The 27,454-nt window shown below is 47.6% G+C and overlaps 1 protein-coding gene across 2 annotated transcripts; it reads left to right on the forward strand.

Annotated features, from left to right (window-relative positions):
• The first annotated feature begins 20,831 nt into the window (after nt 1-20,831).
• Nucleotides 20,832-24,737, forward strand: PNMA5 (PNMA family member 5). Of its 2 annotated transcripts, none has more exons than XM_010331261.3 (3): nt 20,832-21,057; nt 21,737-21,798; nt 21,989-24,737. In XM_010331261.3, exon 3 carries the CDS (start codon nt 22,110-22,112, stop codon nt 23,442-23,444), a length of 1,335 nt encoding a protein of 444 aa, XP_010329563.1. In that variant the 5' UTR covers nt 20,832-21,057; nt 21,737-21,798; nt 21,989-22,109; the 3' UTR covers nt 23,445-24,737. The 2 variants fall into 2 exon arrangements, with proteins under 2 accessions (XP_010329563.1, XP_074247880.1); XM_074391779.1 differs by lacking the exon at nt 20,832-21,057 and adding an exon at nt 21,513-21,611.
• The last annotated feature ends 2,717 nt before the right edge of the window (nt 24,738-27,454 follow it).

Genomic DNA, 27,454 nt, shown 5'->3' on the forward strand with positions numbered 1-27,454 from the left:
AAGCTAATTTTAAAAGACCTTATGTGAAGAATAATTTTTCTTGTTGCACTTCATATGAATGATCAGGCCAAGTATAATAAAGTAAATTGGTCTTACCCTTATTTGTTTTTAATAAAAATGGGAGACTAGAGATAGAAAAATTATGTTTCAAAAACTTTGGTACCCATGTTATTAGATTCTAGGTTCATCAATTGTTTTGGGGCTTTTCTTCTGCAATTTAGACTTACCCTGCTTATTCCTGTGAACCAACTGGCTACCTCTGACTGCTATTCAGAAGAAACAAGAGGGATGGGTAATGTAAAAATCTGGATAAATATTCTAATTCTGGGCATATATTGGGATCAGTTAGCAACCCCATATCAACTCGGTTCCAACAATTGCCCAGTTCATGGAAAACCTTTTCTAATTTTATTTACTTGAGATAATTTTACTCATTTTGCTTTACTGTTGTGGAATATATTGCTGTTGTACTCTTTGTTCAGGAATGTAGGACATGCTTACTGAATGTTTTCATAAATTGAACACATTAATCTACCAGATTCCACTTTGTGATATATTGGATATATAAATATATTGTGATACATAAACACATAAATATTTATAACTCAAGAGTTATAAACGGCCTTCACCACACCAATGTTTTCTAACTGAGCTCCTCTCTACCCTGAATGCAAGAGACCAATACTTAGGTAGGAATACCATATCCCCTGTTCAGCATAAAGAAGTTACAAAAGATGTATCTTAATCCATCTGCAACCCTTAGGATTAAGGGTTCTCTTGTAAAATGGAGGAAGGAAATGTCAGAGGCATTTGAACCAGAGCAACTCCATCTTGAATAGGGACTGGGTAAAATGAGGCTGAGATCTACTGGGCTTCATTCCCAGATGGTTAAGGCATTCTAAGTCACAGGATGAGATAGGTCAGCACAAGTTACAGGTCATAAAGACCTTGCAGTAAAGAAGCTGGCCCAAACCCACCAAAAACAAAATGGTGACTGTGGGAGTTCAGTCAGGGTGGTGGGAAAAATTTTAAAGGAAAAATTACAAAGATAGTTATAGGAAATAGTCACAAAACTTCTTGGAAGGCCAGGGATGGGGGTTGCATAGCCTCAGTAAAAGGTTTGGCTGAAGACAGCCTAATCCTCTTTACCTTGATAGCAGAAAAGCAAATAACAGGAATATAGAGAAGTTTATCTAAATAACTTGTTTACTCATGTGATCCTAAAACTAACCTTTCGTGGCAGGATGGCTCTCTTGCGGGAAGGGCGAACAGGTTAATTACCCTCTAGTGATGTTGACTCAATTCCTTTGTCATTGAATGTGTGCTGAATAAATGCCAGGAGGGCCAGTGAGTCATGGCCACAGTGGCTACTACAACTCTTTCTGTCAGTGACCTGGTCCACTCTTTCACTGAATACTGGTGTCTGAGTACATTATTCATCCATCGTGCAGTTAGAGTCTGTGGACCAGACCCTGGCAGGTGATGAGAGTGACCTCTGGTCGTCCTCACTGCTACATTCCTATCAGCACCATGACAGTTTATAAATGCCATGGCAATGTCAGGAAGTTACTCTATATGTTCTAAAAAGGGAAGGCATGAATAATTCATCACCCCTTATTTAGTATACAATCAAGAAATAACCATAAAAATGGGTAACCAGCAGCCCTCAAGGCTTCTCTGCCTGTGTAGTAGCCATTCTTTTATTCTTTCACTTTTCTAATAAACTCGCCTTCATTTAAAAAAAAAAAAAAGAAAGAAAGAAGAAATTAAACAGTTGGTTAATTATGGTGAAATCAATAGGCTCAGAAGAGTTCATAACCTTAGAGTATAGAGCAAATCCCACACCCCTCCACAAAGGAGTCAGGAGGAAGCAGGGAACTGAAGATGCAGGGTCCTGGGTTGCTACCTTTGCTCTATAGGTCACCCAAGAGGGCCTTTTATTCTATTCTATGATAAAATTGGGAACAGCTGTATAGTTAGTTGCAGGCATGATTAAAGGATTAGTATGGTCATGAAACCAAAACAGTTTGGGATGACATACAAAACAGTTAGTTAAATTTACTGAAAAGGCCAGATATTAGGAAAATCTAACCATGGAATTATCTCTCTATGTGAGTGGAAGGGTCAAAGAAGCAATGACATAAACCAAAATCATGTTTTTTGGTTCCTAGAGGGGCAATTAGAATGATATAGCAAGTAACACATACACCTAATTCTATCCAGTCTCCAAATTGAAATTCTTGTGTATCCTTTTGGGTGAAATAAGGATGCCTAGATTGCTGACAAATTACTACAATTCAGCTAACAAACATAATCCACATAGCTTTAAAATGAACAAGTTTGATTCCTGATTACACATTTTCAGGTGAAGTGGTTAAAATGTTTTTGCCATAAGCATAATGAGCTAAGCAAATAAGAAATCAAGAAAATGCTCGAACATACGCAACATGTAAATATAAAGAGCCAGGAATCAGTCACTACTTATCTGTGGATTTCTAAAGAATTTTTAATTTGAGGCTGGATCCTGGCTCACAGGAGTAGCTAGAGCTAGCAAGAGCTGGGTCTTCCAGGGTCAGGTTAGCTGGGTCTTGCGGCTCTGCAGCTGGATTATGAATGGGAGTTTTATTCAAGAGTGATGAATCTATGACTTAACTCCTTTTAATTTAACAGAAGAGTGTGTTACTAGCAAAACTTTTAAGGTCCTACTCACCATGGTTTAAGTTGGTAGATGGGATGGGCATCTCTACAAGTTTTGAGGAGCGCCCAGTTTCATGCATCAGTCTGATAGAGGCAAATTCATGGGTGGCATCCATATTAGGTCATTCTTCCACTGCTATGAATAACTGAGACTGAGTAATTTATAAAAAAGGTTTAATTGGCTCAGGGTTCTGCAGGCTGTACAGACAGCTTGGCACAGTATCTTCTTGGAGAGGCCTCAGGGAGCTTTTACTCATGGAAGAAGACAAAGTAGGAACAAGTACATCAAATGGCAAAAGCAGAAGCAAGATAGGGGAGCAAGGGAGGTGCCACACACTTTTAAACCACCAGATAGTGCAAAAGTTCCCTATCACAAGGACAGTATCAATGGCCATGGTGCTAAACCATTCATAAGAAAACCAGCCTCATGATCCAATCACCTCTCACCAGGCCCCACCTCTGACAGTGGGGATTAAAATTCAACATGAGATTTGGGTGAGGGCACAGATCTAGATAATATCAGCATTTAAAGTTAGATCCAAAGGTTGTACATACTTGGCAGTGCCCAACTCCGATTTTTAAATTAAATTAAATTTATTTTTTTACTGTATTTGGGCTCTGGGGTACATGTGCATGTCTTGCCTCCTGCAGGATTGTTTCATAGGTACATACATGCCATGGTGGTTTGCTGTCTTCATCCTCCACTACCTGTTGCCTACATCAGACAGTTTCCCAGTATTATCCCTCCCCCTCCTCCCCCCGCCGCTATCCCCCTCCCCTCCCAGCTACCACCCCACCCAGCCCAGTGAGTGTTGTTCCCTTCCCTGTGCCCAAGTGTTCTCATTGTTCATCACCCTCCTGTGAGTGAAAACATGTGGTGTTTGGTTTTCTGTTCTTGTATCAGTTTCCTGAGAATGATAGTTTCTGGGTTCATCCATGTCTCTACAAAGGACACGAATTCATCGTTTTTTATGGCTGCATAGTATTCCATGGTGTATATGTGCCACATTTTCCCTGTCCAGTCTATCATCGATGGGCATTTGGGTTGGTTCCGGGTCTTTGTTATTGTAAAAAGTGCCGCAATGAACACACGTGTGCATGTGTCTTTATGATAGAACAATGTATAATCCTTTGGGTATATACCCAGAAATGGGATTGCTGGGTCAAATAGAATTTCTATTTCTAGGTCTTTGAGGAATTGCCGCACTGTCTTCCACAATGGTTGAACTAATTTACACTCTCACCAACAACTCTGATTTTTCAATCACTTACCTGTTTGCCTAGTGGTTCAGAATATAGAAAGGGTCCCCCATATAAGATTTCGTAAGCGCTTAATTGAAGCCTGCTTCTAGGGCCTACTCTAATCCTAAGCAGTGCAACTGGCAATACCTTGTCCCATGTCAGATTTGTTTCCTGACAAATTTTTGTAACAGTATTTTTAGGTGTGGTTCACCTTTTCAGTCTTTCCAATGGACTGTGGTCACCAAGTGGCATGTAATTTAATTTCCAGCCATTTGGACACCTCTTAGGCTATCTTGGCAATAAAGACTGTTATTGCTCTGGATGGTGAATGGCAACCCACATCTGAGGATAATTTCCTCCATTACGATCCTTATTACTTCTGAAGCCCTCTCAGTGTGGCAAGAAAAGCCTTCCACCTATCCAATAAATGTGTCTACCATTACTAACAAGTATCTAAAATTCCCTTTGGCTCTTGGCATTACAGTAAAACCTATTTGCCAACTTTCTGCTAGTCCATCACTTCTTGCATGTATTCCCTTTGGTGTGGATGAACCTGATTTTGGATTATTCTTGGCACAGATTACACATTTCTATATGACCTTCTGTGCAATGCTTTGCATATTAGGACCTATGATGCCATTCTGAATCCACTTAACTGTGGCATTCCTTCCATAGTGGGTGCTCCAGTGAACCAAATTAATTATTTTTCCATTGAAATCTCAGGGATCAGGGCTGGGCAAGGTAGCTAATGCCTGTAATCCCAGCACTTTGGGAGGCCAAGGAGGGAGGATCGCTTGAGACCAGCCTGGGCAACATGGCCTTGGGAGATCATCCCTCGAAGAAGTATGCCGTGGATGTGGGACATGGAATCAAAGGAGACTGTTTAGAAGTTTTAAGATTCAATGACTGCCCTGCTGAGTTTCAGACTTGGGTGGCGCCTGTAGCACCTTTCTTTTGGAATGAAAATGTTTACCCACTGCTTGTACATGCATTGTATCTTGGAAGTAAATAACTCATTTTGATTTTATAGGCTCATAGGAGGAAAGAACTCATTTCCAGATAAGACTTTGAACTGGGGACTTGGGACTTTTGAGTTAATGTAACCACCCAATAGGTTCACCTTGCCTGCTGCCTAGATAGAGCTGATTTATTAAGACAGGGGAAATGCATTGAAGAAAGAGTAATTCACACAGAGCCAGCAGCACGGGAGACTAGAGTTTTATTATTACTCAAATCAGTTTCCCTGAGCATTAGGGGGTCAAAGTTTTTAAAGATAATTTGGTGGATAGGGGCTTGGGAAGTAGGAAGTGCTGATTGGTCAGGCTGGAGACGGAATCATGGTAGGTTGAAGTGAGTTTTTCTTGCTGTTTTCTATTCCTGGATGGGATGACAGAACTGTTTGAGCCAGATTGCTGGTCTGGGTGGTGTCAGCTGATCCATCGAGTGCAGGGTCTGCAAAATACCTCAAGCACTGATCTTAGATTTTACAATGGAGATGTTATCCCTAGGAGCAATTTGGGGAGGTTCTGACTCTAGTAGCCAGAGGCTACATGTCCCCTGAAGTGTAATTTCTAATTTTATAGCTAATTTGTTAGTCTTGCAAAGGCATACTGGTCCCCAGGCAAGAAAGGGGTCTTTTGGGGAAATGGCTATTATCAGTTTTGTTTCAGAGTCAAACCATGGACTGAATTCCTTCCCAAAGTTAGTTTGGGCTGTACCCAGGAGTGAAGAAGGACAAAGGTTAGAAGGAAGATGGAGTTGGTTAGGTCTGATTTCTTTCACTTTCATAATTTCTTTAGTTATAATTTTGTAAAGGCAGTTTCATTAATGCTGGAATGTGTTGAGACTTTGGAGGACTATTGGGATGAGATTATTGTTTTTCTCACTTTGAGATACAGTCCCCAATGTTAGAGTTTGGACCTTATGGGAAATGTTTGGATCATGATGGTAGATCTCTTATGGTTTGGTGCTGTCCTCATTATAGTAAATTCTCACAAGATCTGGTTGTTTAAAATTGTGTGGCACCCTCTCTGCTCTATCTCTCTCTTGCTCCTGCTCTTGCTATATGATGTGCATGCTCCTGCTTTGCCTTCCATCATGAGTAAAAGCTCCCTAAGGCCTCCCCAGAAGCTGAGCAAATGCCAACACCATACTTCCTGCACAACCTGCAGAACAGTGAGCCAAATAAACCTCATTTCTTTATAAATACCCAGTCTCAGGTATTTCTTTATAGCAATGAAAGAATGTCCTAACACAAGTAGTCTTAGCCCTTCCCAGCCTCCCATCACCCCAAGCATCTGGGCTTATCTGCTTTATGATGTTCTCCATATTGATGGTATGTTTTTCTGTCCTGTAGTCAAAAAGGGCATTTTGGAGTGCACAAGCTTGTTCTGGTAGCACCTCATTTTCCCCAAAGCAAAGGTTACTGTGGCAATTCACTTAGTTAACAATGAAGGGCTTGGGCATTCTGGCATGTACAAGAACTGTGCTTTAGTTTGACTGTGCCCAGTTGGCAGTCCATAGGTTGTTAAAAGGACTTTTTCATAGGTGTTCCAGACACCTGTGACAGTCATACTGTTGGGTGACAATTTTGTTATTTAGGACTGTATTAGTCTGTTTTCACACTGCTGATAAAGACATACCCAAGACTGGGCAATTTACAAAAGAAAGAAGTTTAATGGACTTACAGTTCCATGTGGCTGAGGAAGCCTCACAATCATGGCAGAAGGCAAGGAGGAGCAAGTCATGTCTCACATAGATGGCAGCAGGCAAACAGATGGCAGCAGGCAAAGAGAGAGAGAGAGCGAGAGAGAGAGAGAGAGAGAGAGAGAGAGAGATAGACAGAGAGAGAGAAAGAGAGAGCTTATGCAGGGAAATCCCCAAGATTCAATTATTTCCCACCAGGTCCCTCCCACAACACATGGGAATTATGGGAGCTACAAGATGAGATTTGGGTAGGGACACAGAGCCAAACTATATCATTCTACCCCGACCCCTCCCAAACCTCATGTTCTCACATTTCAAAACCAGTCATGGCTTCCGAACTATCCCCCAAAATCCCAACTCATTTCAGCATTAACTCCAAAGTCCACAGTTTGAAGTCTTATCTGAGACAAGCCAAGTCCCTTTTGCCTATGAGCCTGTAAAATCAAAAGCAAGTTAATTACTTCCTAGACACAATGGGGGTACGGGCATTAAGTAAATGGCTCCCATTCTAAATGGGAGAAATTGGCCAAAACAAAGGGACTATAAGCCCCATGCAAGGCTGAAATCCGGTGAGGTAGTTAAATCTTAAAGCTCCAAAATGATCTTCTTTGACTCCATGTCTCACATTCAGGTCACGCTTGTTGAGATTCACTTGGGGTGGCTGGCAAAATATTAGAGAAATATTAGGAAAAGTTATAGATTAGTCTCAAACCTTTTGTAAGGCTGAAAGGTCTTATTGGGACAGGATGAAGGTAGCTGCCTCATTTACATTAACATAAAAAAAGAGAGAGATGATAAAAGGGTTTCCCAGTTTAAGTTTGTTTACCCCACATCCCTTTGTCACTGCTCTGTTTACTCATGTAAATTTTGTGCTGGATGGTCCTCTCAGAGGGAGATCAAAGGGGAATTACCTGTTAATAGTGTTTACTCTGGGCCTGGAACCTAAAGCTTTTATCAGTTATAAAACCATTCTTTTAACCATGTTAATTATTTACAAGCATGTTGACTTAGAACCTCTGTATGAATACATGTGTGAATGTACAGGGGGTCTTGGTCGATTGGTTGCTTTTCACCCTTGGAAAGCAGACGACAACCATCCCTAGCTCACTTGAATCACTAAACCAGGTGTGAGAATGCATTCATTCATCCGTCATTGAGTCAGGGTCTGCAGGCCAGACCTCAGCAGGTGGTGGTCAACATCTCACATGCTGATGCAAGAGGTGGGTTCTCATGGCTTGGGCAGCTCCACCCCTGTGGCTTTGCAGAGTACAGCCTCCCTCCTGGCTGCTTTCATTGGCTGATGTTGAGTGTCTGTGACTTTTCCAGGTGCACAGTGCAAGCTGTTGGTGGAGCTACCATTCTGGGATCTGGAGAATGATGGTTTTCTTCTCACAGCTCCACTAGGCAGTGCCCCAGTGGGGACTCTTTGTGGGGGCTCCCATCCAACATTTCCCTTCTAGACTGCCCTAACAGAGGTTCTCCATGGCCACCCCACCCCTGCAGCAAACATCTGCCTGGACATCCAGGTGTTTCATACATCCTCTGAAACCTAAGCAGAGGTTCCCAACCTCAATTCCTGACTTCTGTGCACCCGCAGGTTCAACATCACATGGAAGCTTCCAAGGCTTGGGGCTTGCACCATCTGAAGCGACAGCCTGACTGTACTTTGGCCCCTTTTAGTCATGGCTGGAGCAGCTGGGACACAGGGCACCAAGTCCCTCGATTGCACACAGCACGGGGACCCAGGGCCCAGACCATGAAACCATTCTTTCCTCCTAGGTCTCCAGGCCTGTGATGGGAAGGGCTGCGGCAAATGTCTTTGATGTGACCTGAAGACATTTTCCACATTTTCTTATGGATTAACATTTAGCTCCTCATTATTTATGCAAAATTTCTGCACTGGCTTGAATATCTCCTCAGAAAATAGGATTTTCTTTTCTATTGCACTGTCAGTCTGCAAATTTTCCAAACTTTTATGCTCTGTTTCCCTTTCAAAACTGAATACATTTAACACACCCAAGTCACGTATTGAATACTTGGCTGCTTAGTAATTTCTTCCATCAGATACCCTAAATCATCTTTCTCAAGCTCACAGTTCCACAAACCTCTAGGACAGGGGCAAAATGCTGCCAGTCTCTTTGCTAAAACATAACAAGAGTCACCTTTGCTCCAGTTTCCAACAAGTTCCTCCTCTCCATTTGAGATTACCTCAGCCTGGATTTCATTGTCCATATAATTATCAGCATTTTGGCCAAAGCCATTCAACAAGTCTCTAAGAAGTTTTAAACTGTCCCACATTTTCCTTTCTTCTTCTGAGCCTTCCAAACTGCTCCAACCTCTGCCTCTTACCCAGTTCCAAAGTCACTTCCACACTTTTGGGTATCTTTTCAGGAGCACCTCACTTTAATGATACCAATTTACTATATTAGTCTGTTTTCACACTGCTGATAAAGATATACCTGAGACTGGGCAATTTACAAAATAAAGAGGTTTAATGGACTTATAGTTCCATGTGTCTGGGGAAGCCTCACAATCATGGCAGAAGGCAGAGAGGAACAAATCACATCTTACATGGATGGCAGCAGGCAAAGAGAGAGAGAGAGAGCTTGTGCAGGGAAACCCCCATGATTCAATTATCTCCCACGAGGTTTCTCCCACAACACATGGGAATTATGGGAGCTACAAGATGAGATTTAGGTGGGGACACAAAGTCAAACCATATTAAAGACAGAATACATGTCTCCAACATCAATCAAGAAATCAATTTGTTTTTTTCCCACCAGAGAGTTACCCAGGGTTCCAGGTGGGAGATGGGGATGCAGCCTTATTCCACTATTGTACCCACTGAGCCCCCATCACTCTCTTGGATACCTCCAACATAAGTAAAGCCTTTTCTTCTTTCTTTCCCCTGGGATTGCCCTTTTAAACTCAGAAAGTTCTTTTTCCAATGGTCCTCTTGTTTACAATACACACACTGCTTGGGTCCCATCTATGGATCCCCTTTCTGGAGGCCTTTCTTGTTTCCAGGGGTGCCTATCTTTTCAGTGGGCTTCTTTACTTCAAGTGCTGTGGACAGAGCAACAGCCGGCAAAGATGCCTGTTTTTCCTTTCTCTGTTGCTCTTTATGAGCCAATGCTTGATCTCGGTTTTTGAATACCTTAAAAGCAATCTATACAGTTAAGACATAGAGACTCCAAAAGCACCTTCTAATTTTTGTAGCTTTTTCTGAATGCCAGGAGTGCTTTGACTAATAAAAGTTATGTTGTGGAGAAAAGGAACATTTATACACTACTGGTGGGAGTGTAAATTAGTTCAACCATTGTGGAAGACTATGTGATGATTCCTCAAGTCCTAAAGACAGAACTACCACTTGACCCAGCAATCCTATTACTGGGTAGATACCCAAAGGAATATAAATCATTCTAAATAAAGACACATGCACACGTATGTTCATTGCAGCACTATTCACAATAGCAAAAACATGGAATCAACCTAAATGCCCATCAGTGATAGACTGGATCAAGGAAATGTGATGCATATACACCATTGAATACTATGCTGCCATTAAAAAGAATGATATGTTCTTTGCTGGACATGGATGGAGTAAGAGAACATTATTCTTGGCAAACTAATGCAGGAACGGAAAATTGAACACCACATGTTCTCAATTATAAGTGGGGGCTGAATGATGAGAAGACATAGATACATAAAGGGTAACAACAAATAAACACTGGGGTCTATTGTAGGGAGGAGGATGGGAGGAGGAAAAGGATCAGGAAAAAATAACTATTGGGTACCATGGTTAATACTTGGGTGATGGCCAGGCGCAGTGGCTCAAGCCTGTAATCCTAGCACTTTGGGATGCTGAGGCGGGTGGATCACGAGGTCAAAAAATCGAGACCACCCTGGTCAACATGGTGAAACCCCGTCTCTACTAAAAATACAAAAATTAGCTGGGCATGGTGGCACGTGCCTGTAATCCCAGCTACTCAGGAGGCTGAGGCAGGAGAATTGCCTGAACCCAGGAGGTGGAGGTTGCAGTAAGCTGAGATCGCGCCATTGCACTCCAGCCTGGGTGACAAGAGCGAAACTCCGTCTCACAAAAAAAAAAAATACTTGGGTGATGAAATAATTTGTACAACTCCCATGACACAAGTTTACCTACATAACAAACATGCATATATGCCCTGAAACGTAAATAAAACTTAAGGAAAAACACAATTCATTTGGGCCTAAACTCAAAAAAAAAAAAAAAAAAGAAGAAGAAGAAGAAGTCCTGCTGTGAAAGCCAGGGCTTAGCAAGCTTTGAATAAAGGAATCATGGCCCAGAAGCAAGAGCCTGGATTTCATGATCTGCTTGCAGCTCTCTCGGTTAGAAGATTCTATGAATTGACTGATTTTGAGAGACCGACAACTTTCCAGGAAATTTCTTTCCCTCCTCTTAATCCTTTAATGGTAACAAAAACATGGCAAATAAGATGATCTTGGCCAGTTTAAGCCCAAGGAAGCTATTTTTGCATCAGCACACAATAAATGATGCTGCATATGGAAGCGGTTTTTGATCCCTTGTTACAAAGTAGCATCACAGCCATAAATGGAGGGAAATAAGCAGGTTGATTCACTGACCCCAGGACACCAAAGGAGCATTCTAAAGTTAGAGATTCTTGTTCTGGATTACAAGAGGGAAATACTGCATGATTCCAAGCCCTCAACCCTGAGGATGTGGATGACAGAAGAGATAAGAGGTCCTGCTTACTTCTGGAAAAGTCTACAGTCATGCTGACTCTGGCTCCTAGGGAAATAGTAGGTCGATGTGACAACACAGCAGTTCCGGGATCTGTGGCATTTAATTGTCCGTTAGCTATTGTGGAAACCTGTCATCTTTTAAACGTTTACCTCACGCCTGCAATCCCAGCGCTTTGGGAGGCTGAGGTGGGTGGATCATGAGGTCAAGAGATCGAGACCATCCTGGTCAACATGGTGAAGCCCCGTCTCTATTACAGATACAAAAATTAGCTGGGCATGGTGGTGCATGCCTGTAGTCCCAGCTACTCGGGAGGCAGAGGCAGGAGAATTGCTTAAACCCAGGAGGCGGAGGTTGCAGTGAGCTGAGATCATGCCATTGCACTCCAGCCTGGGTAACAAGAACGAAACTCCGTCTCAAAAAAATAAATAAATAAAATAAAAAATAAAAAATAGACGTTTACCTCTCACTCAACCCTTTGGACATATTTACTGATCTCCTCATGCTCTGTGCTGTTTTAAAATGTGCTCACCTGCCCTGTGGCTCAGCATCATCCACTGGTAAAACACCCTTATATTTGGGGAATAAGGAAATAACGAAACCCAAGTTCTACTTCTGACTGCCATTAATTTTTCTGTACAAATGTTAAAAAAAAAAAGTTATGTTAACTAATCTGAGGTTCTAGGGGCCTCAGGATCTATCTTCAACTGCCAGGAGGCTTCAAAAATTCTCTCCAAAAACTTTCAGATGAGTTTTCATTTGGCCTCTGTCATATTTCCTGAACTTTACTAAAGCTACACTGCTTTGAGACTCCTTTCTAAGGACTGCTAAAATTCGATCTCTTTAATGCTCTACGTGAGCTTGACTCTGATTATTTGGATCCCATCCGGATCTAGTACATGTCAGAATGCCCAAACCCTTTGTTGGAACAGGACTTGTTAACTAAGTTAACTGCAATTAACTGCCATAGTAACCTTTGCTCTGGGAAAAGTGGATATTGAGGTGCCACCAGAACAAGCATGTGCACTACAAGATGCCATTTTGACCACCGAACAGAAAAAATGCACCATCAGTATTATTGAGAACATCTTAAAGCAGATAAATCCAGACACTTGGGCTGATGGGAGGCATTTCTTTCAACCATGGCTCTATGCAAATTATAGTTTCTTTGACTTGGCTAACTTTAGTACAAAAGCACAGAAGCATTTCATCCCATTTACCTTCTTGTTCACAAAACAATTCTAAATAAAAAACTGTAACATAATTTAGATATCTAAATTTTGGCTACGATTCCCTGGATCCTAGGGGACACTGTGGTCAGGAAGAATTTCAATATTAAAACCATATTTTTCTTTTTCATGGGCTCAAAGCTAAAAATGGCCCAAATCTGCAGAATGCACCATAATGGGCTACAAGGAGGAATAGAATTTGTAGTTCCCATTTTAGGGGACAAGACCTTAGGTGAAAAACCCTTCATGCTTCAGCTGGGCTTTAGGCAGATTTTCAAGCAAGCAATCGAAATCAGAATGTGATTTCTCAAAGTCTCCATCCCTTTAGTTGTTTATGGAGTATTCCCTACCAAACGCACTCTGATGAAGCAGAGTCCAGTAAACTGCCGAAGGCCAGATGTCCTGCCAAAGCAGAATGCAGTGTTTGAGGAAAATATACCTTGGAGCTATTGCCCACAAATTTGCCACCTACCAAAAAATATCTTTCCAGCCAAGTGTCTCATTTCTAATGCTGCAAAAGTAAAAGCACCGCAGGTCAGTGATGCCTGGGCCTCAGCCAAATGCACAGATCCATCCCTGAATCAAATAACTCAGGCAGCTACTGGACAGGATCCAAGGGTGTCTATAGCCAGGGGCTGATGTGCCATTGGCAAGATGCCCACTCAGGGCTTTTGTCCTTTTGCATTGTAGCCAAATGTTATTGAACGGAACTGGAGTTCTCTTGCCCATCACAGTAAGATCAGATATCCACACAGGTTTGCAGTGATAGAAGGGAAGACGTTTATTTGCAGGGCACTAAGCAAGGAGGATCAGGCAGCTAATGCTCAAATCTATACCTCCCTGAAGGCTTGCAGGTAAGGGCTTGTAAAGGCAGGTGTAAATTTCAGGAAAGCAGAAGTTGCAGGCCAATCTATAAATCATTGCACAGAGGTTACACATAGGTTTTGGCCTAAAAGAGTGGGATATCTTGAAGTGAGGGCATATAGGCCATAAGTAGATTCAAATAGTTTTTGATTTGCTGTTGCTTAAGCAAGAGAAGCTTTGTTTAAAATTTTGGAGCCAGCAGAAAAGAATATCAGCTCTGACAAATGGGTGTGATTTCCTTCCAGCTCCTCATGAAGAAATTTGGAACAAGGAGTGACGGTCAGAGTTCAGTCTTCAGCTCTGCCTTTTCTGGGGTCCAAGTTTCTGAAAAACAACTCAGAGACATATGTTAACATATTATCTTTAGTTTCTGTAGGGAAAGAAAACATCCTGTGATTCTAGTGTCCTTGGCTATTAAGCTATTATCATATTGCTTATCAAGTTGCTTATTTACTTCTCAGGGCTAGCTAGGTGCCTGGCATTTCTCCTGAAAGAACTCAAGTTTTTCATTTATTTACATGCTTAAGGAGGCCTGCAAGCCCCTAAGACAGGGTCCCTGCTCCAACTCACTTTCCTCATTGTGTATTCTTGGCAGTTTTGTTGAAAATTAGTTGTCCACATACGCCACTATATGATCCAGCAATTCCACTACTGGGTAAATATTCTAAGCGAATAAAATCACTATTTGTAAGTGGTATCTGGACTCTCCTGTTCATTTCAGCATTATTCACAATAGCTAAGATAACAACTTAAGCGCTCATTGACAGATTAATGGAAAAAGAAAATGTGATATATGTGTATAACCGAGCAGCTTTAAAAAAGAAGGAAAAACTGCCCTTGGCAATAACATAAATGAACCTTGAGCATATTATGCTAAGTGAAATCAGCCAGACACAGGAAGACACTGCATGCTCTTGTATGTGAAATCTTTCTTTTGTTTGTTTTTTGAGACAAGGTCTCGTGTTGCCCAGGCTGGAGTGCAGTCACGGCTCACTACAGCCTCGACTCCTGAGCTCAAGTGACTCTCCTGTCTCAGCCTCAGGAGTAGCTGGGACCACAGGCATGTGCCACCACATCCAGCCAGTTTTAATTTTTTTTTTTTTTGTAGAGACAGAGGTTTCCTTAGGTTGCTCAGGCTGGTCTCGAACTCCTAGGCTCAAGGGATCCTCTTGTATCAGCCTCCCAAAGTGCTGGGATTGTAGATGTGAACCAGCGCAGCCAGCCATATGTGAAGTATTTTAAAAATGAAAGTCAGGCCAAGCATGGTGGCTCACACCTGCAATCCCAGCACTTTGGGAGACCAGGGCAGGCAGATCACAAGGTCAGGAGTTCGAGACTAGCCTGGCCAATATAGTGAAACCTCGTCTCTACTAAAAATACAAAAAATTAGCTGAGTGTGGTGGTGTCTGCCTGTAATCCCAGCTACTCAGTAGGCTGAGCCAGGAGAATCATGTGAACCCAGGAGGCAGAGGTTGCAGTGAGCCGAGATCATGCCATTGCACTCCAGCCTGGGTGACAGTAGGAGACTCCGTCTCAAAAAAAAAAAAAAAAAAAAGTCAAACTCATGCTAACAGAAAGTGATCAAGGGCTAAGGGCTAGGATATGAAAAAATGGGAGATATTAGTCAAAGAGTACACACTTTCAGGTATAAGATGAGTAAGTATAGTACGCATTGGAAACCTCATGTACAGCATGGTGACTCTAGTGAATACTGTATTGTGTACTTGAAGTTTGGTAAGAAGGCAGAGCTCAAGTGTCTCATCACATATACAAAAAAAGGAAGTATGAGAGGTGGTGAATATGCTAGCTCATTGTGGTAATCATTTCACAATGCATACATATATTCAAATATCATGTTGTATGCCCTAAATATATACAATCTATATTTGTCAATCTTACCTCAATAAAGTTTGAGAGAAAAAAATTCACAGGATTTAATAATAGTTACATTATTTGAAAGGATTCTTGCAACTAGGGGAAGGGATGTTTCAATCAGTAGAGTAGTCCAACTGTCAGTTCCACAAGCAATTCAAGTCTTAGGCGAAAAGGGGCTTTCTTTCAAATGGAGGAGCAAACAGACCTACAAAGAACTTGGTGTGAGGATGTGGAATGACCAGATGTTAGAGAATGTTTTACCTGGGACCAGCCTATCAGAAGGGCCTGTTAAGATTATCTGTTGGCTCAGACAAATTTCAGGGGTCTAGAGAAAGAAGAGAAGCTACCCAAACTTGGGCTAACAAGCATCTTTTTTTTTTTTTTTTTTTTTTTTTGAGACAGTTTCGCTCTGTCACCAGGCTGGAGTGCAGTGGTGTGATCTCGACTCACTGCAACCTCCGCCTCCCAGGTTCAAGTGATTCTCCTGCCTCAGCCTCCCAAGTAGCTGGGAGTACAGGTGCATGCCACCATGCCTGGCTAATTTTTGTGTTTTTAATAGAGACAGGGTTTCACCATGTTGGCCGGGATGGTCTCGATCTCTTGACCTCATGATCCGCCTGCCTCAGCCTCCCGGTAAGAGGGGAGACCCCCTTGTCTCCTTCAATTTCACCTCCTCCCTCCTCCTTCCAAATGGGAAGGAGAGTGAAGAAGAAAAATATGAAATAAAATACCAAAGAGCTGGGAAAATGACTCCCTTTTTGGTTCCCAGCGTCTTTGCTATCTGTTAACCTTGAAAGAGCTGCAAATGAATGCTATCTCTGCCGGCTGGAGCCCGGCACTGGGTCACACCCCCATGTCTCCACAGAGGCTCCCTCCTGGAAACGCCTCTGCCAACAAACAACTTGTTGCTTTTGTCTTATCTCTGTAAGCCCCCTCCCCTGCTGGTCCCCGCTCAGGCTGCATATGAATCAGCAAATCAATGAAGCCAAAAGATTGTAAGGTCAGATGTCCAGCAAATGGACAATGACACAGTTCTGCCTCAGTTTCCCCTTTAGCATTGTAAGCCTATAAAAGGGGAGAGAAGCTGAAGCTTGGAGAGCTCGGTAAATGAGTCTATAGACCCTCACAGCTCCCCACCAAATAAAAAGCCACTTCCTTCCTCAGTTTGGTGTTAGAGAGGTTTGTTACCCACAGCTCCTGTTTCACCAAAGTGCTGGGATTACAGGCATGAACCACCATGCCTGGCCACAAGCATCTTGTACCTATTCATCAGTGAGAATAAGCAGTTCAGCTCATCATTTATTAAGTAAAGAATGGGAATTTGGAGTGTCTCATGTCTGGCATTGTCAGGCATAAACAAGGGTGACATCTCTTAAGTCTTATGTAAGTCATATGGAAAGAAGGATTCTTTGCAGGAAGCTGTTTTCTGGAACACAAAGGGCTGAGGGGTTTCTTAACCTTCACTGTTTTCCAGGATCACAGGGCTTAGGAAAAAATTCAACATTGTCACTATCCCTCAACAATATATATATATATATATATATATATATATATATATATATATATATATATATATATTGAGATGTAGTCTCACTCTATAGCCCAGGCTGGAGTGCAGTGGCGCGATCTTGGCTTGCTGCAACTTCTGCTGCCCAGGTTCAAGTTATTCTCCGGCTTCAGCCTCCCGAGTAGCTGGGACTACAGGCACATGCCACCATATCTGGCTAATTTATGTATTTTTAGTAGAGATGGGTTTCAACATCTTGGCCAGGCTGGTCCTGAACTCCTGACCTCATGATCCACCCCCTCAGCTTCCCAAAATCTGGGATTACAGGTGTGAGCCACCGCGCCCAGCCCCTCAATAACTTTTTTAAAGGAAAGTGCTATGGTTTGAATGTGTCCCCCAGAGTTCACGTGTTGGAAAGTTGGTCCCCAATGCAACTGTTGAGAAGTGGAATTTTTATGAGGTGATTAGGTGAGGAGGACTCTGCCAGTGTGAATGGCTCTTTTCCTCTCTTTCTCTTGCTCACTCTCACGCATGCTCTCTTGTTCTGCCATGGGCTGATGCTGCAAAAAGGCCCTTGGCGGTACAGCCCCTTGATCCTGGAGTCTTCAGCCTTCAGAGGCATAAGCTACAATCAATTTCTGTTCATTATATGTTATCTGGTCTCACGTGTTTGATTATAGAAGCAGAAAACAGACTGAGATAGAAAAAAAAGGAGAGGAATGTAGTCTTCCAGTGAGAAGTAGAATGAGCGTCTGGGCAGGGGAGCACTCAGTATCCCAGAGGGGACTGTGAGGCAGAACCTCTTTCCAAGGCTTTAGCTTCTGTGATGTTGTGATACCAGGTAGCTAGGCAGTGGCTTCCAGCACTATTTTCTCCTTGTCACATGAAGGAGATTGATTTAATGGGCTCTCAATTGTGTATTTTTGTCAAGTAGGGAGTACAGAAGTCTGTGTTTTCCTGTCTCAGACATTGGGAACATCTGCAGTTAAAGGGGAAGAAGATGATATCCTTTTTTTTTTTTTTTTTTTTTTTTAATTTTTTTTTTAAGGCAGGATCTCTCTCTGTCGTCCAGGCTGGACTGCAGTGGTGCGATCTGAGTTCACTGCAACCTCTGTTTCCCAGTTCCAAGCAGTTCTCCTGCCTCAGCCTCCTGAGTAAATGGGATTACAGACCTCCCTCACGACACCCAGCTAATTTTTGGATTTTTAGTAGAAACAGGATTTTGCCATGTTGGCCAAGCTGATCTCAAGTGATCTGCCCACCTCAGCCTCCCGAAGTGCTGGGATTAGAGGCCGGAGCCACCACACCTGGCTGAAGAAGGTGGTATCTGTAAGTATCTTGCTCAGTGACCTTCAATTTAAAATGTTTTATGCTTTTAACACATTTATTGAAACATTACCCAAGAAAGCCTGTTCGTTTTTTAATCACAAATAAAAACAAATATATTCTGTCACCAAAGGTCTGACCCTGAAGTGTAATCGTAGGCTTCAGACCCTTGGTACACACAGCCTGGGCAGGGATAGGCAGCAAGTAACCTGGCTTTCAGCAGAATCAGTCCTGCCCCAGACCTCCTCACTGAGAACGTGCATTTTTTAAAGATTACCAGGGGATTTGTGTGCATCTTGAAGTAGGCTACTTGTACGGAACCCACACCCTTTTTTGAAACAGCACTTTCAAGGCCCCTGTAGGCTCCAGGATCTTCCCTGTGGATCGTCCACTCTGAATCTTCCGTCTATGGAAGAAACCTACTTTGGGAAAAGAGGGAAGCAGCTTGGGTGCTAGGTGCATAATGTCTGCTCATGGAATCAGAATAATGGGAGAATGCAATATTTTCAGTCATCTGGCTCTCAGTACGCAGTAAAAAACAAAACAAACCAACCAAAAAAAAAACTAATGCCGTTGGGCAATACAGGCCGTAGCTGTATTTTCTGCCCTCCTCCCCCAGAACACAGTCTAATAAAAAATACACAGGTGCTATGGCTCACACGGCTTATTCAGTATACGTGGCCTATATGTTGCACCCACTGATTTGCACCCGGCTCTTCACCCACGGCTTGGGACGCCGCAGCTGCCCTGCAGTGGAAAAGAACCACCAAATAAAGTACAAAGTTGGCAGCTGCTCTGCAATGGAAGTGGCCCCCAGCTGCTTGTATTGTCTTTCCTCAAAGGTGCAGGTTGGTGCAGGCTGGTGCAATCTGGCATGGGTGGAGGGGGGTTGGGATCCCTTGAGAGGGAAGCGGGAGGGTTTATGTCGCTAGTGCGCAACCATGAGCCGGCCGGCGTGGGTGGGGGTGGGGTGAGGAGCTGCGTGGCGCGGGAAACGGGACGGTTTATGTAGCCAGTGCGCAACCGTGAGCTGGCCGTGTGCAGTTCCGCTGAGGAGGGGGTCGTTAGCTAACAACCTCTTCCCCCCACAGCCTTTAACATGGTCTGTGACTCCCAGGCAGTACACACGCTCACATGGCCTATTCTATACATGCGGCCTATACGTACCCGGTGATTGGCACCGGGCCCTCCACCCATGGCTTGGGACGCCACAGCTCTCCTCCAGTGGAGAAGAACCAGCCAATAAACTACAGGCTTGGGAGCTAGTCTGCAATGGATTGGCTCCCCGCTGTTTGTATTCTCCACGGAGGCGCCGGCGTGGGTGGGGGTGGGGTGAAGAGCTGCGTGGCGCGGGAAATACAACGGTTTATGTAGCCAGTGCGCAACCGTAAGCGGGCCGTGTGCAGTTCCGCTGGGCGGGGGCTCATTACTCTACAACTTCTTCCCGCCACACCCTGGTGGCGCAGTCGGCGAGGAGGCGGCAGGCGGTGCGGACGTGTGGTGGTCGCGCTGCGTGGTACCTCCAGCTTAGGCTTAACAGGTACGGAGATGGGCCTGGTCATACACAGCAACCCACATAACGGGTGATACCCCAATAACCCTTGCTGTTTTCCACGGGGCCTAGGGGCTGGTGGCCATAGGTTTCCCTGGAGGCTGTATCCTACTAGGTCACAGCTAGCACCCTGAAGGACCCCTGCCATTTCCAGGCAGACCTTCTGGGAGACCTTAGGCCGGGCGCTGTGGCTCAGGCCTGCAACCGCAGCACCTTTAGAGGCCGGGGCGGGTGGGCCACCTGAGGTCAGGAGTTGTAGCCAAGTCAAAATGGGGAAACCCCGTCTCTACTAAAAATGCCAATATTAGCTGGGCATTGTGTCTGGCACGTGTAAACCCAGCTACTCGGGGGGCTGACGCAGGAGATTCGCTTGAAGCCGGGAGGTGGAGGTTTCGGTGAGCTGAGATCATACCTGCTGCACTCCAGCCTGGGTGGCAAAGCCAGACTCCGTCTCAAAAAGAAACAAATAAAAAAAATTTCCGGGAGGCCTGTTCCACCCTCGACCCTGTCCGGAGACACGGCAGTGAGGACCGTGCCTCTTGACCCTTGCCCTTGCAGGAAGGTGGTTTCGGACCTTCCCTCTTACACTGGTATTGGTAGTGGGTTTATGTGGATAACAGGGTGGACATGGAGGGGAACAGGGGAATGGAGGTAGGGGTTTTGGAGAAGGGGTTAGACTTCTGCCGTAGGGAGTTGAGCTTGGTGAGGGGGCAGGGCTTGCGGTAGGAGTTCAACTGTGAGTCGGGGCAGGGTTGAGGCACGCGTTAGACTTCCGTCGGGAAAGCGGTTGGATTTGGTGGGGGCTGGGCTTGGGGTAGACGCGCATCTCGGGTGTAGGCGGAGCTTGGCAGCACGGGTGGGGGTGATGGTGACGTGGAGCATAGGAAGGATACAACATGGCGGCAGGGGCGGAGCTTGGGAGCCCGTGGAGTTTGCAGTGGGGGTGGGGCAGCAACCTTACCCAAGGATCCCTTCTGCACTACCAGCAGCCCCCCCCACCTCCCTCCCCACTCCTCCCCACACTCCCCCTTTCCCCCTCCTCCTCCCTCTGCCAGTTGAACAGTTTCTTTTATCTCTGCACCAGGGCACTGGTGGACACCTCTGCAAATCACAATTGGCGTGGCCTGAGCGGAGACACGTAGGTGGGACAGAACCACAGCAAAATACCTCTCCTTTGTTTTGGACAGATCCAGTGAAGCAGGACCCGTCACGCCTAAGTCAGTGGCTGCCTAACGGGACAGAGCTGAAGAGCCCAGCAAGGGTGAAGTGGCTGATACTGCAGCCTCCACGCTGCCAGCAGAGCCAGCCCAGCAAGGTGAGCAGCTGTGAGGTGGGCTCTGGTGGGAGGGGCTCTGGAACCCTGGGAAAGAGTAAGGACACTGGACTGCCTGCAGGGTTCACAGACTCTGCAGGGTAGGGCCATCGTTAGCGAAAGAGTTGTTGGTTTCCTGCAATCTGGCAGCGGGGACCTTATCTGGGTCCCTTTTCTGCCCTATTTCAGCTTCCACGCAATTGAAACCATGAGCTCCTGTCCTTTCAGCACTCACTCCTCATGCCTACCTCCCCTTTCCTCTCCCACCCTCATTGTTGCTAGGATGCTTTCTTGGTTGGAGACCAATGACATCACCTGTTGCTTCTCAAGGGCCTTAGCCTTGAGACTCCCCTGCAATAGCAACCCATGGTCCATGGTATGCTCTGTATCCATGGCAACACTGCAGCTTCTCACACAATCTCCACACCCACCACTCTCATTTCACTGCGCAGAGCTCCGGCCATCTTTCTCCTCTGTCAGCCATTTCCTGAGAAAGACGGCCACTCCACTTCTCCTGCTGCCAGCCTTCACTTTCACTCCAGCAAGGAGGGTGCCAGGTGACCTGAGCCTACATATCCCTGAGTGGGCAGTGGGGCAGTCTCCAGCCGCCTTTTGCCTGGAGGGCTTGTCACTGTCCCCGGGTGCCAGGGCCTGCTTCCTGACGTTGGCCTTTTCACTACAGGCATCTGCAGCACACACAGCTGAGTCCTTTGGACATTGAGGAGGAACCCACAGCAGGAGGAGGTCAGCAGGGAGTGTGGTGAGGTGGGGGAATCTTTGCCTGGGGAGACCCTCTACATTTTCCACACAATGACGGGGAACCTTGGGAAGCAGGGAGTCCATCCCTACTGGGGGGTGGGGGCAGAGGGAGGGGCGCTTGAGGGTATAGGTTGGGGTGGGCATTAACAATGCTCTCATCCCATTTCCTTTGCAGGCTGTGGAATCCTGGGACACTTCTGCCTTCCTAGTTGGCAGAGGCTCAGAATTCTTTGAGTGCTGTCAAACTGAGCTGATTGCTGCTCTAGTACTAGATCGGTCCATAGAAAGTGGGAGCAATGGCGGCGACACTGCTAGAGGATTGGTGCAAGGGAATGGACATGGACCCCAGAAAGGCCCTGCTGATCGTGGGCATCCCTGTGGACTGCAGTGAGGCGGAAATTATGGACACCGTGAAGGCAGGCTTGCAGCCCCTATGCGCGTACAGGGTGGTGGGGAGAATGTTCAGGAGGGAAGACAATGCTAAGGCAGTCTTCATTGAATTGGCTGACACTGTCGATTATGCTACTCTGCCCCGTGAGATACCGGGAAGTGGGGGCTCCTGGGAGGTGGTGGTAAAGCCCCGTAACCCAGATGACGAGTTTCTCAGTAGACTGAACTACTTCCTGAAAGATGAGGGCCGTAGAATGATAGATTTGGCCAGAGCCCTAGGATGGGTCGGCTTACCTGCAGAGAGCCTGGAGGCAGAGATCATGCCCCGAGTTACCCCCCCACCTTTGGAGCCTCTGAAAGAAAGTAGGTGGTACCGGAAACTGAAATCGTTTTCGGGAACTGCTTTCCCTAGCCCAGGCGAAGAGCCCTTTGAGGTCTGGCTAGAGCAGGTCACTGAGCTCATGCCCGTATGGCAAGTGTCTGAAATGGAGAAGAGGCGGCGTTTGCTGGAGAGCTTACGCGGGCCTGCTCTGTCAATCATGCGGGTGCTCCGAGCTAACAATGACTCCATAACTGTGGAGCAGTGCCTTGACGCCCTAAAGCAGATCTTTGGGGGTAAAGAGGACATTAGAACCTCCCAGTTTAGGTTTCTGCAGACCTTTCCGAAGGCTGGAGAGAAAGTCTCAGCTTTCCTGCTGCGCTTAGAGCCCCTGTTGCAGAAAGCCGTGCAGCACAGCCCCACATCGGCGCGCAGCACAGACACGATTCGCCTGAAGCATGTCTTAGCTCGGGTCTCCATGACTGCTGCCCTCCGGGGCAAGCTGGAGATCCTGGATCAGCGAGGGTGTTCTCCCACTTTTCTGGAGTTAATGAAGCTCGTTCGAGATGAGGAGGAGTGGGAGACCACTACAGCAGTGATGAAGGATAAGCAGAAGCCTTCAGGAAGAGGCCGCGGTAGACAGGCAAGAGCAGAAGTCAGTGTGTCTGCCCCTCAGGTCACTGTGCAGCCGGGCTCTTTTATGGACAGCAGCACCCAGACCATTCAGGGAAGCTTAACCCCGTTAGTGAAGCGCAGGCGGCTGTCATGCAGTGAAAGCCCTGGGGAAGACTGCGGCCATGCCATGTGTCCCAAGGAGGAAAACCAGACTCCAGACAGGGAGGGGCCACAGGCCGAAGGAGCGGTGTCGGGAAACGAGTCAGGGGCTGGGGCCATGAGCCATCCCAAGCCCTGGGAAGTATAGGCTCACAAGACCCAGGCACTCCTTCCCCTGGCACGCAGCAGGGACCTTTTAACAAGGGGAAAGGACAGCTTACACAAATAGGGGACTTGATTGGGGCAGAGGGACAGGGAAGCCAGGTTGAGACCAAGTCCCCTTACTTTCTACCAATTGGAAAGGACTTTACCAACCAAGACCAAATAGCATGTGGTTCAGTGGGGGCCAGGCCCATGGGCCCTAAGAGGTACAGCAGACACAAGCAGGGAGCCACTACAGTTAGCACATGGGGTGCCGGGGCTTTAGATGAGGGCCCCAACATAGCAGAGGCTGAAGAAGGTGTGTCTGAGGGCTCTGGCCTGCTCATCTGGCCACCCCCAAATACCCACCCTGTGGACTTCGATCCCCAGGCCATGTGGGGCCTGGAGGAGCCTGCCTGGGGCTTGCCCCTGCCAGGAGCCAGGGCTGGAGAGGAAGAGCTGTGGGGCGCAGGGGCCAGGGTTGGAGAGGAAGAGCTGTGGGGCAGAGAGGTGAAGCCCCGCAGGGGAGACCGCAGGGTTCAGCCCGTGTATAGGATGATCTACACTGCACTAGGAGAGCCCCAGGAAGGCAGCACCCATGAGCCCCTGCGTCATTGAGGAGGAGAATTAGGAGGAGGATGATCAGAAGGAGGTGGAGGAGGATAAGGAGGAACAGGGGGAGGAAAAGGGAGGACTTGGGGTTGGGTAGTTTTTGGCTTGCATCATCGCTGGGCCCAGGTTCTGCTCGCTGCTTTTCTGTGTCACAAACTCCACCTCCTCTTTGCTGGCGTAGATCTCAGCCAGGGACTGCTGGTTCTTCTGGGGGGTGTGTGTGTTCTTTTCTGAGCAGCTCCTTTCCAGCATACCCCAGTGCTGTTCCAGGAGACAGTGGGAAGGAGGCATGGCAGACGCTCACCTTGTGGCTGTGACCTCGACTGCAGGAGGCTGAAGTGGACCTGGGACGGAGCAGGGCTGCCTGAGGCTCCCGGGGAAACTTTGTGCTTTGACATTCCTCCCCTGTTATTAATGACTCACTTTTCTCAACTTAGAGTGGTGTTCCCTGCTGTGTTTTCCAGCATCCTGTGACTGTCCTGTGCAAACCGTAGGGCAGGGCCCCGCCCAGGTGGGTGGGCTCAGGAGGGGGTGACCTGAAGCGAGTAGACCTAGCCCACATTGAGGGAGGAGAGCCTGTGACTTGGGACCTGTGGCAGCTGTTTGCAGTTTCTCTCTGTGTTAAGATTCCCTTTTCTTCTGTGGTTTCATTACATGTTTCTGTTCAGTAAATTTGCATCAGTATTCAGTAGTGTCTTGCCTCTGCTTTGTGAAACTGGGGTGGGGGTGATGTGCTGGGGACAGGGCCACAGTGGCGGGGCTGACATTGCAGTGAGTGTGGGGCAGGGTCCGTGAGGGACTATGGGGTCCCTTGGGTTGCATGGATCCTGGCGACAGGATGGTGGTGGTCACGAGCAGTGACTGGTTGGGTACTGAAGGCACTCCAGGTGCCCTCAGAAATAAGTGGGTTGGACATCGAAGGCTGGACAAGGGGCAGCAGGTGGGTCCCCAAGCCCCTGATTCCTGGCACCACTATAGGGCTGTGACTCAAGGCTTTTGGAAGGGTCAGAGAGGCCACGTGTGTTACGCTAGGCCGGCAACCAAAGAGAAGAACCCCAGAAGGGCCTGCACAGGAGGACAAAGGCCCTGCAAAGAGCTGTGTGCAGCACTCGGGGGCGGCAAGGGGCTGTTGCATGCCAGTCCTTCCAGTTCAGGTGGCAGGTGGCTAGCCTTGGCCTAACCACCGAGGGATGTTTGTGAACAGGGTGTGTGTGACGGCCAAAGGACTGTGTGTGGGCCAGGCAGGGATCCCACAGTGCTCATGTCTTGGGTAGGGGTGGGGGAAGGGCAGGGAGAGCTGCACTTCATTCTGGGTCCTGTCCGGCTCCTTTCTCAGTGTGCTGGGAGCGGCTGCACGCCTGTGTCCGGAGAGCAGGCAGTGGGCCATGAGCACAAGGCCCAGATGGCCCTGGGGAGTGGCCCCTTTCTGTCCCGCATCTCCAAAGCCCTCTGAGCCCTGGATGCTGCCTGAGGAGGGCTCCCCTAGGTTGGATGGTGCTGCTAGTCCAGACAGCCCTCCTTCAGCACTGTGGCCAGTGGAGCAATTATGGGTGAGGGCCTGAGGATCCTGGAATCCGCTCTCCTGAGCCCTCCTGGGAGTGGCGCTCTTCCCCCAACGGGCCAGTGAGATCCCCACAAATTGAGGGCAGTCCTGGATCAGACATTTAACCCAGAGTCTGGGGGGGAGGGGAGTGGGACAGGTGATGGGCCCTTCCGTGCACACGTACAAGGGGACGGGATCATGGACTCGAAGGTGGCGAGGGTCTCCCGGGAATCGCTCAGTCTGCACCCACACGCTTCCTCCGGCGGTTCTGGAGCGCAGAGCCTCGGAGCATCCCCAGGGCTCACAGGACAGCCAGGATCCCCCGAAGCAGCCTCGGAGCCAGTGCTGGGTGTGGGTGGCTGCCCGCCTGGCCCGAGGAATCCTGCATGTAGGCGACCTGCCTGCTTGAGCAGAGCTGCAGTCAGCTGAGCTGCAGGGCGACAGGGGCCCTGAGAGACCCTGGGCGTGCACGGACGAGTGCGGGCCTGGGACCGGTAGTTTTGCAGGGCTGTGGGTGAGGGGCAGGGGGCGGCAGGTCCCTGGGGCTGGGCCTGCACCCTCCTCGGCCTGAAAGCACTTGACCAGTGTCTCAGGGACCCTTGGAGTGTGTCCCATGGGGTACCCCGCGGGCATGCCTGGGGCCCCCACTGTGCTCTGCTCTCCCTGCCTTCCTCAGGCTGGGCACGTCCCCAGCCTGTCCTATGTGTCTCCGCAGGGCCAAGCCAACCGCTCACTTTCCAAGGGCCCCTGCAGATCTGGGGGGCAGGAGGAGAGGAAAGAGGATAGAGACTGGCTGACCTTGCCGGGGCCTGTCGGGGCTCCTTGGTTTTTCCTGTTCAGAGTGGACCTGTCCTCCTTCATCCCCACAGGCGCTTGGCGTGTTCCGCCTTGCACAGCTCCCACCATGCAATGTGTTTCACCGCACATCCTCACCAAGTGCCCCTGGCGGGGGGGAGGGTGGCCTGGGGACAGAAAGGTCCACCAAGGTGCCTTCCTGGGTGCCCAGGGACTGACCAAGCCCCTGCAATAAGCAGCAGCCTCCTGGGCTCACAGAGAGCTTGAGCAGTGGATGAGGGAGCCGGATCAGAGCCCAATCCTGGCGGGTGAGGCTGAGCAGAGAGGACTCAGAGAGGTCCCGTCCTTGGGAAGAGACAAGACTGAGAGGGGTCCCATCCTCAGGCCTGTCCCCTGAGCTGAGGGGACGGCGAGAGTTCCTGTTCTCATGTTTGCTGAGTAGCACGTGCACGTGGAGAGGCGTCCCTTTGTGAATCGCCCCTGAGTAGAGAGTACTGAGTGAGGTCACAACCTAAGGTCTGTCCCTTGAGCAGAGAGGACTGGGAAGACTCCTGCTCCCTGGTTGTCTTGGAGCAGAGAGGGCTGACAGAGGCCATGGCCTTAGCTCTTTCCCTTAGCAGTGGGGACTGAGTTAGGTCCTCACGTCTGTTTCCTGAGCACAGTGGATGGAGAGAAGTCCCATCCTCGGGCCTTTCCCCTGAGCAGAGAGAACTAACAGGGGTCCCATCCTCAGGTCTGGCCCTGAGCAGAGAAGGCTCACAGGGGCACCGTCCTCAGGCCTGTGCCCTGGCCTTCTATGGATGGCACCCCCAGGCCCGTGGAGGGCCAGCATGTGTTGTATTCATTTTAGGCTCATCTGAGTAGTAATTTACTCAGCCTGCCGACTCACTGCCTTGGAAGGGAGGTCTGTGTGCCATCGCAGTTGGTTGGGAATGACAAGGCCAACCTAGGGGCGTGGCCGGGACCCCCTGCTGCTTCTCCCGCAGGCTCCAGCCCCCCTCTGTGGCCTTTCTGGACTCCTGGCCTCCACCTGTTCCTGGCCTGGGATGACCTGCTCTCGGTGAGCC

Source organism: Saimiri boliviensis, chromosome X, assembly GCF_048565385.1.
Source record: "Saimiri boliviensis isolate mSaiBol1 chromosome X, mSaiBol1.pri, whole genome shotgun sequence".
NCBI classification, from domain to species: Eukaryota; Metazoa; Chordata; class Mammalia; order Primates; family Cebidae; genus Saimiri; species Saimiri boliviensis.